Here is a 13,310-nt window from a genome sequence, read left to right on the forward strand (position 1 = left end):
TGAGTGTTCTTGACAAAATTGATTAATTTTATAAAATTTAATTTTACTGAGGGCTGATGGGGGGTGGGAGGGAGGGGAGGGTGGGTGATGGGTATTGAAGAGGGCATCTTTTGGGATGAGCACTGGGTGTTGTATGGAAACCAATTTGACAATAAATTTCATATATTTAAAAAAATAATAAAATTTAAAAAATAAAAATTTTATTTTATTTATCTTAAGAGAGAGAGAGAGCAAGAGAAGGGCACAGAGCGAGGGAGAGGCAGAGAGAGAGCATCCCAAGCAGGCTCTGGCTGCCAGCGCAGAGCCCAACGGGGCTTGAATTCAAGAACCGCGAGATCATGACCTGAGCCGAAACGAAGAGTCAAGCACTTAACCGACTGAGCCACCCAGGTGCCCCTAAAAATTTTTAATTAAGAAAAAAATGTAAAGCCCTTCCAAAGAATCCATAGGTGTACCTGGAAGAACTAACGAATAAGAACGCCAGCTTATGGAAGCTCCTACCCAAGCTTTAAGGGGGAAAAAAAAAAGCATCTGAGAAACATCATGTGTCTGTGAGTCTCAGAAAGGAGGCTCCACTGTAATCAACTGTGTCATCCATATCCGTATTCCTTCAACAGAATCGATGGAAAATCTCCCAAATTCATGCAATTCAGCAAGCAATTACTGAGTACCTCACCTCTGATTCACAAAGTAGGTTACTACAAAATGAGTGATCTATGATTTCTGATTTCAGGAAATTCATGTTTAGAACACGTCTCCAAATTCCACTGAGAGATGATTGCAGACGAAGGATCAGAGAATTTGAGCCTCGTGGTGGCATTATTATTTTGTAGAGGCCCAGCTTCTTTGTCCCACCGGGTACTCATCTTCTCCTTTCTGCCTCATTTCACGCTGGAAATGGGCAGCTTCACGGATCAGAATCTGACAGGGCACCGACCTAGACCAAGGCGGCCATATGTTCCACACTGCAGACCGAGGGCATCACGGAAGCTGGTGACAGAGGCAAAGTACATTTTTAAAAGATCTTCCCCTCCCACTGAGTGTTGGTAAAACTAGAGGGGGAAGAAATCCTCAAGTACGTTTCCTTTCGTGTCTTTATTCTGGATTATGATCTACACAGAGACTAAGAAGAAAGACAACAGTGGTGATCAAGTAAAGCACACGAAATAGCTGGAGATACTATTGTCCCCCAAAATCTGGACACAAGACATAGGGCAGAATAAAGTGGACTATTAAAAAAAAAAAAAACAAAACAAAACAGTTACCCCAGGAGAGATGAACAGTGAAGGCAGTGATCTCAGAAGTTCTTAGTAACTCAGAAAATCACCTGGGAAAGGAGACCTTCCAATCCGTTACTCACTCTAAGGACTGGTGTTCCAGAGGACTGGCAGGCTTCTTGACCGTCCCTCTCACTGTGATGTCTGGCCCTGAGAGCTGGCTTCCTGTGGGCCTAGCTTCTGACACATGGAGGTACCAGTGGTTGAACTTACCTCTGGACACCCGGCATCACGAGAATTGACTCATGTAGCATGAATAACACCCAGGAAGGGCAATAGGGTTAAACAGTTTCCTTCATCATGTCAGATCTCCGCTCGCCTGGAGACAAGGCTACGGGCCTCGCACGTTGTGCCCGAGGGAGCTGGGCAGCAGGCAGGTGGGGCCGGTTCCTTGTTCCCTTGCTATAGATCAAGTTGCAAAGTCAACAAGACTGGTGTAAGCGGCTGCCTACACTCACACTGCCCGACACGGAACTGCAGGTGAAGGGGGATTAATCTGATAAGAAATAAAACGGTGCTTCGGCACAGGAGTCTGAGCACATCTTTATTAACATGTTTCCATTTTAGCAGGAAAACCCAGGAAGAAACTGAGGGAGGTTATTACAACCAAGACCTTTTCACCTCAAGGTAAGGAGACCAAAAGACACTGTTTAAATCTTAGCAAACACTTAAAGTACTTTATTTCCTTGGTAGTTTTTGCCAACTTAACTCCCCTACAGACATCGTTTCTACGTCCTCTCAAGCCCTCCAAGAGTAGGCTGAAAAATCTTGCATAGTGTTTTCTTAAAGGAAACCAGGGTGTTTGATCCAACAGGCCTGAAACCGCCCCCCCCCACCTCCTTTGCCTACTCGCCGTCACTACCAACAAAGATGTCAATTCGGTACCTGAAATTTTACGCTTTTAAATCCAAAGAGTAAGTCTGAGTAAAAATAATTCAAGATATTCGTATTGAGATTTTAGGCAGATGCTGAGACATGTGGGTCAAAATAAACCCAAAGCAGAAAAAAAAAAAAATCCAATGAAAGACAACTTTCTGGAGTTTTTATTTTAAAAGGGCAAGAAAATGTGTCCAAGAAGCCATTGTTTCTGAGAGAAGTTTATTACCTCGTCATGGATTCCACCAACTAAGCTGTCTGCCCAGTGCTGACAATGGGGTTAGCCAGCAGATGACAGCCCCTGTCAGATGAACGCCCCCAGCAACAGCTGTGCTCCAGCACCAGCCAGTTTGGAGGCCCCCCAGCCAGAAAATATCCGTTGAAATTAAACCCAGTGGTACTTCCGGCTGAGGTTCTAGAAGCCCCCAGGAAGGTGCCTGAGAAGGAGGCTGTGGTCCCACACAATGATGGCTCTTTATAAGACACAGAAGAACCACGTGTGGCACTGAGCGAGGACCCCGCCCCCACGGGGCTTCAGTGAGTTTTGGTTCGCACACAGCGAGCACCACGGAGGGTCCGCACGTGGGAAGGCGCCATCAGAGGTATTAACCCTCCCGATTATAAGAGCTCGGCTTTCCTTGCAAGTATCCTCAAGGAGAGCGACAAAACCACCAATCGAAGCAATTATTGCTCTTAAGTTTATTCTCCTTCTTAATAACCAAGTAATCTGAAGCTCAGTGTTTCCTTAGTCCTCCTTCTCCCCACCCAACCTTCTCCTCCCCCTCCCCCCACCGCAACGCATGCCCACGGGCGGACACACACACACACACACACACACACACACACACACACAACGTTCCCCTCCCTCATCTGTCCCTCAACCCACCCACTCTGCTGTTGATTTTTCTCCCCTGGAACACCACCCCCACCACCTAACTGAGCCCCAGGCCTTGGGACTCTGCTGCCTAGACCGTAAATCTGGCCAGCACAGAGAACAGCAAAGAATCAACGGTGAGGACTGACAGCTCAAGGACTTGGGCAGTGGGTCTGCAAGGCCACCCCATACACCTCAAAATGACAGAGGGCAGGGCGGCACTGGCCCCAAGACAGCTCAGCTGGGCTGCTGCTCCAATGAACAAAATGAGGCAGAAATAAAAGCACCTGGGACATGGGTTTGCAACACTGGCATCAATATTACCACAAAAATCTCTATAATTCCTTCTCAGATAGGAACAGAAATGGAAAAAAAAAAATAAAGGAAGGAAGGAGGAAGGGAGGAAGGGGTTCGGGGGAGGGAGGAAAGGAGAAAGAGAGGAAGGGAGGAGGGGGAAGGGAGGAGGGTGGAGGGAGGAAGGCAGAAAGGGAAGGAGGGGAGAGGGAGAAAAGGAGGAAGAAGGCAGGAAGGCAAGGGGGAAGGAAAGGAGGAGGAGGGAGGGAGGGAGGAAAGAAGGAGGAAGAGGGGAGGGAGGAAGGAAAGCCAATTATTCTAGTTGAGGGTGGAAAGTGTAGTTGTGAGACAGCTACTCCAAACAGGCGTGAATCTGAGGCTCAATCCCAGGCTCCGTGTAAAATCCCAGGCTCGGGGAGCAGGACTCTCCGGGGCGAGCAGGCCCTAAAAGCCTTCCACCGAGAGCGTGTGGTTGAGCGCGTAGGCGTCGCCATCCTCTTCCTCCAAAAGCAGCTTGTCGATGGTCAGGGAATTGATGGCCCTCCTGGGGTCTTCCGTGTCCTGAAGGACCGGCTCGGGGATGGAGATGGGAAGCTGGACGAACTGGGGCCCGGGCAGGGCTGGGGCCGGGGGCTGGTACTGCAGGGTGGAGGCGGGCAGTGTGGACAGGGGCTGCGGCCATGGGAAATAGGTGAGGGGCGCCTGGTGCTCCGGGCCCTCCAGCTGGGGCCCCACGGTGGGCGCGGCCGCGCCTCTCGTCTGTGATGGGGAAGACACGGGACCAAGGGTTAGCAGCCCCGGGGATATCCGCTCGTCTGTCTGTCCGTCCGCGCTCGTCCTGCTCCCGGTGGGGAGCTCGCCGGCCCCCTCAACTTGGCCCCTGCCTGCGCTCTCAGCCCGGGGGTGGGGGTGGGGGTAGGGGGCTCCATTTCCACCTGCTCGGTGTCTCCCCCCAAGGAGAAGCCACGCAAACTTTAGCTGGATCCCTGCCCGTGACTCTCACTAGCTACAAGTCCTGGCTCCCACCACCTCCCCCCGCCTCCATTTTTCTCTTCTGTGGGGTCCCTTACGAGCAGGACTGACATCGCAGGGCTGAGCCAATTGGAGACGCTTTTCCAGATTTTATTGCATACGAATTCCAACCTAATTTCAGAGATATTAAATTGTGGAGGCGGGGGAGGGGGGGATGCACATCTTAAAAACTGGTGAAAATACAGCTTGTTAAGGAGACTGCCCCCTGGGTAGCAGCTGTACCCCCAGGCGGCCGCTGTCACGCCTGGACACACACGGTGTGTGGTCCGCCCTGAGGTCCGCCCACACGGTGCCACTCATCTCCCACGTGCTCGGGACCGACCTGGACGCTGGGGGAACCCGGTGCCTGCCACATTCTTATCCTCCTGTCTCTGAGCTGGGCCCCCTTGGCTGTCCCCGGCCCTTCTCGCAGGTGCCCTACAAACAATACCCCTCACGTGGGCAACAACCACCCTATAAAGGTCACTTTATAAAACCACACTTGAGGTCAAGCCTGCAAGAGAGGCAGGGCCTGGATTCCGACTATCTCCCGCAGCTGAGGCAGCAGGGACGGGGAGGAAGATCTCTGCGTGAAATGATGTGAGAGAGGCTGAAGTCTCCCCCTACCGCCCCTGGGAACAGAGTCATTTAGAAAAGAGATTATGTCAGTCCCCTGGGAATCTTGCTAAGTGCCCGTTTTGGTACAAGAGGTCTGGAGTAGGGTCCGGGATTCTGCATCTCCAATCAGATCCTTGGTGACGCCAGGGTGGCTGGTCCGGGGACCGAAGCTCGAGTAGCAAGGCTTTAGGGTGTTTTTCTATAGAATGACAGAGCTGGGAAGGGTCTCAGAGGCCTTCCAGCCTCCCAGCAAAGCCTGACTGTTTCCAGCATTTCAAAATTCCCATGGAAATCCTACTTTGTGGAGTCAGAAACCGGGGACTGCAGATTTCTTTGCTCAGGGATAGAATTCCATCAACCCGGGCTTTAACAGGTCTTATCTCCTGCTAATCAGGGGTGCTGACTAGTAGCTCTCACCGGCTTTGATGCGTTAATTTACAAAGCGGCAAAACAAACAAATTATTTCTTAATAAATACGGTCTGTTTGATACACAGAGCCTTTCAAGGTAGGAGGTGGGGATAATGAAAGGATAAATAATGAGAGAAATCCTTGGGATTGAAATGACTGAGAACCATTACGTCCACCGCTTCCCGCCCCCACCAAAGGCCCCCGATATGGAAATGAGTTGCTTGGGAAAGATGTTGAATTCACTCCTCTAGCCACCATCATCCATGCCCACAACCGGTTTGCAGAGTAGCCAGATAGGGTTGGGGGAGGAGAGCTCTTGTGGGCCCTTGCCTGGATGGTGATGAAAGGGCAGGTGCAACAGCATGACGCTGAACCCTTGAGGGAAACAGGTGGGGGGAGGTGGGGAACCAAAGTCAGTTCCACCTCAATGTGGGCTTTGCAGCTACTCCTGAGGCCCCAACTCGCACCCCCCGAGTGTTCCCTGAACTGAGGCCGGATATAGCTACACCCATAGACTTTTCCTCCTCCGAACGCTTAGGGGATTCCCATTCCTTTGCTCAAACAGATACCATTCACATAAAACCACTTCTCTTCCTTTCTTTGTGTCTGGGGGAGCAGGCCCTTTCTTTCCCATCGGGCACTCGAAGGCAGCCCTCGGTTAATGTTGCTGGCCGACTTTGAGACAATCATAACGTAACATTTATTGAGTGTTTTCTGTATGCCAGGAACTGTGTTAAGTCCTCCACGGGCATCATCCCGATTGAACCTGACATCAGCCCTCTTGTTAATATACCCATTTCACAGATGAGGACACCAGGGCTCAGAGAAATTAAGCTACTCAGTCCAGGATCACATAGCTAGTAAGGGACAAGGATTTGAACCCAAGCAATCTGATGCTAGAGTCAGGACTCAACAAATTACCCCGTAGGTGGGTCTGACTTCATCAAAAGTAGTTTTCTGAAAAGTCGTGTCACCTGTTGCAAATCCCACTATGAGGTGACCGATCAGCCTCTAAGTCAGCGGCATAGAAAGAGAGCCCTGGTGTGGCACAAGGCCCCAGTCAGACCTCACCTGATACCCCCATTCACTGAAAACCGAAACTTCCAACCAAGACCTTCTGCTTTGGGGGCAGCACGGGGAGATTTAGGGCAGAAGGGCCGGAGAACATCCCCGCCCCAAAGAGCACAGCGTACGACAAGGGAGGCCATCCGCCTTCTTTGCAGAAGGTCAATGGGAAGAGCAGGCCTCCCTGCGGGACAGGAAGGGCTTGAAGACTCAGTTATCCTGAGAATCAGTAGCAAGAACGATCAGGGGTCAGGAAGTCAGCCCAGGTTCCAAAGGGTGTCCTCGGTGCAGCAATGCTTTTGTGTGACGTACCGTGACGTTAGTGATGAGCGGCTGGGAGGCGTAGGTCAGCACGGAGGAGGGCCCCACCACCGTGTAGCTCGGGCACATGGGCTGCACGTACATGTCAGCCGAGTAGGGGCAGCTGACAGCTTCGTGGGACACGTACTCCGTGTAGGGTGTCCACGGGGCCAGGGGTTGGAGGGTGGCCGGGGCCGGCTGGGAGAGCCAGCCGGCACACAGGGCCCCCTCCTCTGTCACTGTGGAAGCGGAGACCTCCATGTCAAGGCAGGGAGGACCTGTGGGAAGAAGGAAATTACAGAGTTGCAGGTATGACCCAGACGAGGGGCCTGGAGGGGACCAGGGCTGTGGGGAGCTCTTACCCACTGTGGTGTAGGTAGCCAGGGGCTGATGGGGCAGCACCACCTAGAGGGAGGAGAGACTAGGATCAGTGTTCAGCTCTCTCCAACTGGCCCTCTGCAGAAAACTTGCCCAGAGGGCCCCAGGGGAGGAAAGTATACGCTGGGGGGTGATGGGGGGGAATCTTCCTTCTCAGACCAAAACATCCATGTCATGTCCCAGCCGTCACCACCTATACTTTTGGGGGATGCGTGTTTCCGTTTAGCAAGAAGCCTGTGCACGTAGGGAACTGGCCTCGTCGTCTTCCCAAGGGGGCACCAGCTCACGCCAGGACGTGTGAGTCATCTGGTCACTCAGGCCCCCGGCATTGGCTTTGTTCAATGGGGCCAGCCCATGGCCCCAGTCCTCCTTGGTCTACCCAGGGATCACTGACCTGTTCTCCCCTAAGCCCATTCCTCAGCAGCCGTACCTGGCAGCGTGTTGCCTTTGTGGCCTCGCTGAGTCTCGCCTAGAGCCAGGGCCCCTTTGGACACCCCACCGCACACGCACACGCACACTCGGGCCACAGCGACCCCCTCACCGCCGTAGGTGTGACAGCCGTCCCGCTGCTGGCATGGCCACGTTTCCTCCGGAGCAGTTCCTTCACTGGCTCCTTCACACGGACGCCCTGGTATGGCCGGGGTGGAGCCGGGGCCTGTTCTGGTGCCGAGGCTGTGAAAAACAATGTCGCTGGCGCTCATCGGCCTCTCAGAGGAGCCCCCACCCCAGCGTATGCTCCCCTCTTCTCAAGGGTCTGCCGGCTCACCTCAGCTGTGCCTGAGCAGGGAGGACCCGGGAGACTTCCTAGACAATTTCCCCCAGTATTGCCACTCCTCCTGCCCCAAACCGTCTATAGCTCCCTTCTGCCTCACCAGTTCAGTCCTGTAAACTTAATGTACAATTGAAAGTCCTGGGCTGCATCAGCTCAACCCATTTTCCGACCACTTTGCACACTAAGGACTAATAAGCCCTGACTCTGGCCAGAAGGTCTACTCAGACTTCTCTGGTTTCCTGCTTGTCTCCTCTCCTCACCTTTACTTGGGATTTCCAGTGGTCAGGATTCACGCTCACACTTCTCAGCTTCCTGATTTGTCCTGGCTCAAGACTAGTGCAACTCTCCTGGTGGCCCACGGCTGCCCACAGAAGTGGCTTCATCCTCCAGCCTCTTAGGCCTGGTTAGTGCTCCTCATAGGGGGCAGTAGAGGACGGCAAAAGAGCAGGGACTCCGAGTCGGATGGCACAGGCCTCGAAATCTGCCCCTGCCACATTCTAGCTATGTGATCCTGGGCAAGTTACTAAACCTCTCTGTGCAATTTCTTACCAAACGAATGTCATAAGGGGTCGCTGACCTAGTAAATGGGGAGCACATATACGCTTAGTATAAAACAGGTACAGAGCAAGCATTTAATAAATTTGCAATCTGCTATATAATAATTAGTAATCCTTCGGTGTAAATTTCGTATGCCCCTAACCAGATGATGAGCTTCTCAAGATGAGATACTATACCTTCTTTCTCTGTATCTTCCCAAGTCGCATGTCCACAGCGAGCTCAGTAAGGGATTTGCTGATTAACCGGTTGGATGATTATTTGGAATGTGCTGCCATTCACCGCCCCCCCCGCCTTCCCCTCTCCTGGACCCATAGAATGGGCTGCAGTGAACAGTTCCTGGATTCTCCGTGGCTCCCAGGGCAGAGGACCAATACCCACTGGTGATCCACATACCGGGAGCCAGAGAGTGTCCAGCCCTGCTGTAGAGAGAAGGCTCCCCGTGCCCTTTGTCATCAAAGCTGGGAAACCAAAGCACTGAGCTGGAACCGGGCACTTCCTGGCCAGGGAGAGCAAGCCAGAAGCAGTCATGGCTGGGCACTGACCATCTGCCCTCCCAGACAGCCCACAGTCTAGGGCCCTGGGCCTTTGGAGGGCAGGCCTGGGTCAGCCAAGACTAGTGAGTAGCCCTGGCCCTGGGGACTCACACAGGGAGCCCATTATCATCCACTGATAAGGGTCCCAGGGACCCGGACTCTGAATCAAAAGCCTGGAAGCCTAGGTATCTATTAAACCCGGAACCATAGTGCTACCTGGCTGAACTTTGCTCAGTAAATACCCAACTGATAAGAACTCATGCCTGACCCGGCACCAGACCTCCATCCATGCTCCAGGCACACACGCAGTTGGCCTTGAAGCCCAGCAGGTAGAGAGGCAGCAGGGGGAGGGAAAGGGGTGTCCAAGAGCCCCGGGGACACATAATACAGAGAACCCCAGACTCAGATGCATCCATGGGGCCTCCTCACCTGGCCAGGTAGCAGAATTGACCAGGGAGTGGTACACAGTGCAGATGCCCAGGCCCTGCTTCCAGGTAGTTCCGATTCTGGGGGTTGATGTGGGCCTAGGAATCTATATTTTAAAAGGCTTTTGGGTGATTCTGAAGCTCTGCTGGGGTTAGCATCACTGATAACCATCCCTAATCGAATACCAGAGTTTCCCTGTAACGTCCTGATAGATAAATTATCCTCTTTTTAATTCCACCCCCACCCCCTACCCCGCCCCATCGTAACAAGGAGTCTCAACTGATACTCATTCATTCTTCCAACTATCCCTGGGCACTGGGAATACAGCACTGAGCAAGATAGCTATGGCTCCTGCCCACATGCATCTTGCATCTAGTGGGAGAGACGTGCAATGAAACAGTTACAACCGACATAAAATCAGACTGAAACTAGAGTGTGGAGCAGAGAGATCCAGCCCCATACCAGTGCCCCAGCACTACCTGGGCACCATCACCTTCGTAAAAGCAGCATTAACAACAGACTCGAGAGCCAAAAATACCTGTATGCAAAACTGGGCTGTCGCTTATTGGTGGCAAGGTCTCGGATGATTTATTTAACACCCCTGGGCCTCAATAACCCACGTCTCACACAGTAGTTGTGAGGATTCCCTGCAATAATACGCCAGAGGTTCGCAAAGCCATGGCCAGGGCCAGCTATGGTAGATGCTACTTTCCTTCCCCTCCCTCCACCCATTTCCACCTTCCTCTGGGGAGCTCCAGTGTCAGGAAACTCTATCCTCTTGCTTGACCGGCCGCGTGGTAACAAGCGCCATTTTGCCTGGCATTGCCTTCTTTTTTTAAAAAAAAAATTTTTTTTTCAACGTTTATTTATTTTTGGGACAGAGAGAGACAGAGCATGAACGGGGGAGGGGCAGAGAGAGAGGGAGACACAGAATCGGAAACAGGCTCCAGGCTCTGAGCCATCAGCCCAGAGCCCGACGCGGGGCTCGAACTCACGGACCGCGAGATCGTGACCTGGCTGAAGTCGGACGCTTAACCGACTGCGCCACCCAGGCGCCCCACCTGGCATTGCCTTCTGATGAAACTCGCCGTTCAGAATCCATTGACAGCCTTCTCACCTCTGCAAATGAAGATCATAATGGCACATACCTGGTAGGCTTGAGAATTCCCAAGTAAATGCTTGCAACAGAGCGTGTGCTCAGCAAGCATTAAATACATGTGAGCTAATAGTATCGGCAGTAGTCGTATCTCTTTCCAGCATCGGAAGGCAGATACCAGGTCCCCTGTAGTCTGAATGCATATCTGTTCTTGCAGCTATTTCTTAATGACATGTTCTGAATCCTTCTAACCCTCCTTCTGGGTGCCTCACTCCTACACGGGTTCCTTGTGCCACTTTCTCTCATGATCAGTGATGCCCAGCATTGGCCACACACCCCAGGTGGGGCCCCACATGGCAGCAAACAGGGGCGCCTGCCCTCCCACACTCTGTTCACTCATTCTCAGTCACCCACAGTGGCTTTATTCGCGCCCATATCAGACCACACTTGTCTGCAGCTGGGTTTCCAGCTATTCTTAGGCATGAGTGCAGCCTGAGGCATTGCACACTCAGAAGAAACTCAGGGGACAGGGTTATTTGGGGGTCTAAGAACGGTGGCCACACTCTTAATTCAGCTGAGGGGCAAGAAAGGCTCCATCCCACGTGCTCACATCTCAGTCCAGACCAAAGACAGGTATACGGCTAAGCCTCTCTGATTTGCATGTACGCTTGTGGGGAAGGGCCCAGAGGACTCCCCACCCGCTCCCTCCCAGGAAGTGGACACATCGAACACTTGGCTGCAAAGGGGCCAGCTGGGCATTTCCAGGATCTTGTCAAGGGAGGGCTTCCTGCCTCCTGTTGTTTTTGAATCAATGAACAAAGAGGGCTTGGGGGAGGTGCTGTGAGCTGAGGGCATCACCCTCTGATGTCTGGACTTCCTTAGAAGCCACAGTGTCAACAGGTGTGCCCTGGCACAAGGACCATATGGAGAGCAGTTTCTAAGTCCCCACCTCCTCCTAGTGCAAAACTCCCAGAGCTCTCAAGGACCTGCTGCCTCCCCACCTACCAGCCCACAACCAGCTGCCAAGGAATCCAGGAACTGACTGCCAGTGTGCATGTTGGAGTGCTCGAGGGTGCTTCAGCCGGTGTCTTTGCAAAGTGACCGTGAAATACCAGAATCAGAAGCCTCAGGACAATTCCCAAAGGACCCCAGTGGCCAAGCCTATTTGCAAAGCCAAAACCTGCAGTTAGTCCTTTTCACACCAACCTTTGTAAAGCAACAATAAACGTTTCTAATTCTATGGTAAACACTGTAACCCCCCCCCCCCCACCGCCACCAGCCTGAGAAACCAGCATAAAAATTTGAAAGGTGAAAAGAAATTTGTCTGAAATCGAGATTGCTTTGCCTTGGGGGCGTGGGGATCCCTGAACGGAGCCACTTTAAAACAACTAGACTAGAATACTGAGAAGAACATTTTTAAGATTCTTAAAATAGTTTAATAACAAATAAGAGACAAAGAAAAGAAAGCAGGAGATCAAAATGATGCTACCCGGTCCAGTTTCCCAGAGTAGAGTTGACCAGAAGTGTTAGGAGTCCCCTGACCAAACGGCAGCTTGTCCTGAAAGCCTGAAGCCTCCTCACCATTTATCCTGTGGTCGAAGGCCCTTAAGTCTCCTGGGAGCAGCCAAGTGTCCGTCACTGAGAAAAATCTTTCCACCTAAACATGAGCCTCTTGGCCTTTGCTAGGAATCTCCTTTCCTCAGGGCGAGTAACGTTCAGCCATGTTACTTCCCACCACTGGAAGTCAGTCGCCAGTGGAGTTTGGGGGAAAAAAACCAAAACAAAACAAAAAACAACAACAAAAACCCCACAAAACTCGTTTACAGAAAAACCTATAACTTTGGCCCCAGTGAGGGCTTTCCTTTTCCAAAATAAGCGATGAAAAAAATCTGAAGGTATAAAAAGTCAGCAGAAGACATTTCAGTTCCCCCTGCCACACAGCCGGACAGGCTCCACGTCACAAAAATAAGAGCCCTGCAGCTGTCGTTCCACTGGAGGGCACAGACCATGACAGATCAAGCCGACGGGTCACTTCTGGCTGTGCTCTGTCTGCATGCGGGCATCGTGTGTGTTCGCCCCGAGCTTAGGAAGCATATGGATGCTACTCATTTAAATAAACACGGCCCTCCAGTTCCCTGATGAAGGGATAATAAATATCACCGAGGACATATGCAAAATTGTCAGCACTTGTTTATTTAATCGCCCCGTGTAAACCACATTCACGCCACAGTGAGGAAGCTAAGGAGATAGGTCCCTCCTCATGGCTCCTGGTGGAGCTCACACCCAGGCGTTTGTCACTGTAACTTCTCCTCCAGTCAGCTTTCAGAGAGCCTTCATCAGCCAGGTGCTACCTAGAACAGTGTCAAGGGTCCTCTTGAAAGAAGACGCTTCTCCTAGCCGCTGTCCTGTTACAGATTTCTTGCGAGCCACCAGGGCCAGGCAGTAAGTTCAACAGCAGATAGGACTGCTGCTGTAAGGGCTAGTTGGGATCCAGGGTAAGCCTACATTTCTACCATCAAGGAACCCGGAAGAGGAACCCATCTCGCTCATGTCGTCTATCTACCCCGCTGAAAGTGCTTTCCATTTACAACTGACTGGTTGAACCTCCCTCCTGCAGCCACACAAGGCCATTTTGAAAGACAAAACCTTCCTAGCCCAGAAGGACACATGACACACTATTGATCACTCCAAGTAACCTCGGTAAATATTATTCTCTTTTGCTGTTGAGCCTTCAGTATTATTTTTTTAAAGATCCACTAAGGAGAAATACAAATAATTTTCTCTTCACTTGTAGCAAAACCAAAAACAAATAAGTGAACAATA

The 13,310-nt window shown here is 51.8% G+C and overlaps 1 protein-coding gene and 2 long non-coding RNA genes across 5 annotated transcripts in view; 1 reads left to right on the plus strand and 2 right to left on the minus strand.

The window, feature by feature from the left end:
• Positions 1 to 710: 710 nt before the first annotated feature.
• On the minus strand, positions 711 to 1,731 carry LOC123600636. Its single transcript, XR_006713716.1, has 2 exons — positions 1,361 to 1,731; positions 711 to 990 (listed from the first exon to the last, which is right to left on the minus strand). It is a non-coding gene; the product is annotated as an uncharacterized LOC123600636 (long non-coding RNA).
• Positions 1,645 to 11,734, plus strand: LOC123600637. Its single transcript, XR_006713717.1, has 3 exons — positions 1,645 to 1,757; positions 1,845 to 1,904; positions 11,447 to 11,734. It is a non-coding gene; the product is annotated as an uncharacterized LOC123600637 (long non-coding RNA).
• Positions 3,582 to 13,310, minus strand: part of POU2AF1 (POU class 2 homeobox associating factor 1) — a 29,053-nt gene continuing 19,324 nt past the window's right edge. For all 3 annotated transcript variants that reach the window (XM_045482743.1, XM_045482745.1, XM_045482744.1), the window contains exons 2-5: positions 7,644 to 7,774; positions 7,087 to 7,129; positions 6,737 to 7,002; positions 3,582 to 4,080 (exon numbers count right to left, since the gene is read on the minus strand). In XM_045482743.1, coding sequence (XP_045338699.1) covers positions 3,766 to 4,080; positions 6,737 to 7,002; positions 7,087 to 7,129; positions 7,644 to 7,774 — 755 coding nt within the window. In that variant the 3' untranslated portion in view covers positions 3,582 to 3,765. The remainder of the gene's footprint in view (positions 4,081 to 6,736; positions 7,003 to 7,086; positions 7,130 to 7,643; positions 7,775 to 13,310) is intronic.

This window comes from Leopardus geoffroyi, chromosome D1 (genome assembly GCF_018350155.1).
Source record: "Leopardus geoffroyi isolate Oge1 chromosome D1, O.geoffroyi_Oge1_pat1.0, whole genome shotgun sequence".
Classification (NCBI taxonomy): domain Eukaryota; kingdom Metazoa; phylum Chordata; class Mammalia; order Carnivora; family Felidae; genus Leopardus; species Leopardus geoffroyi.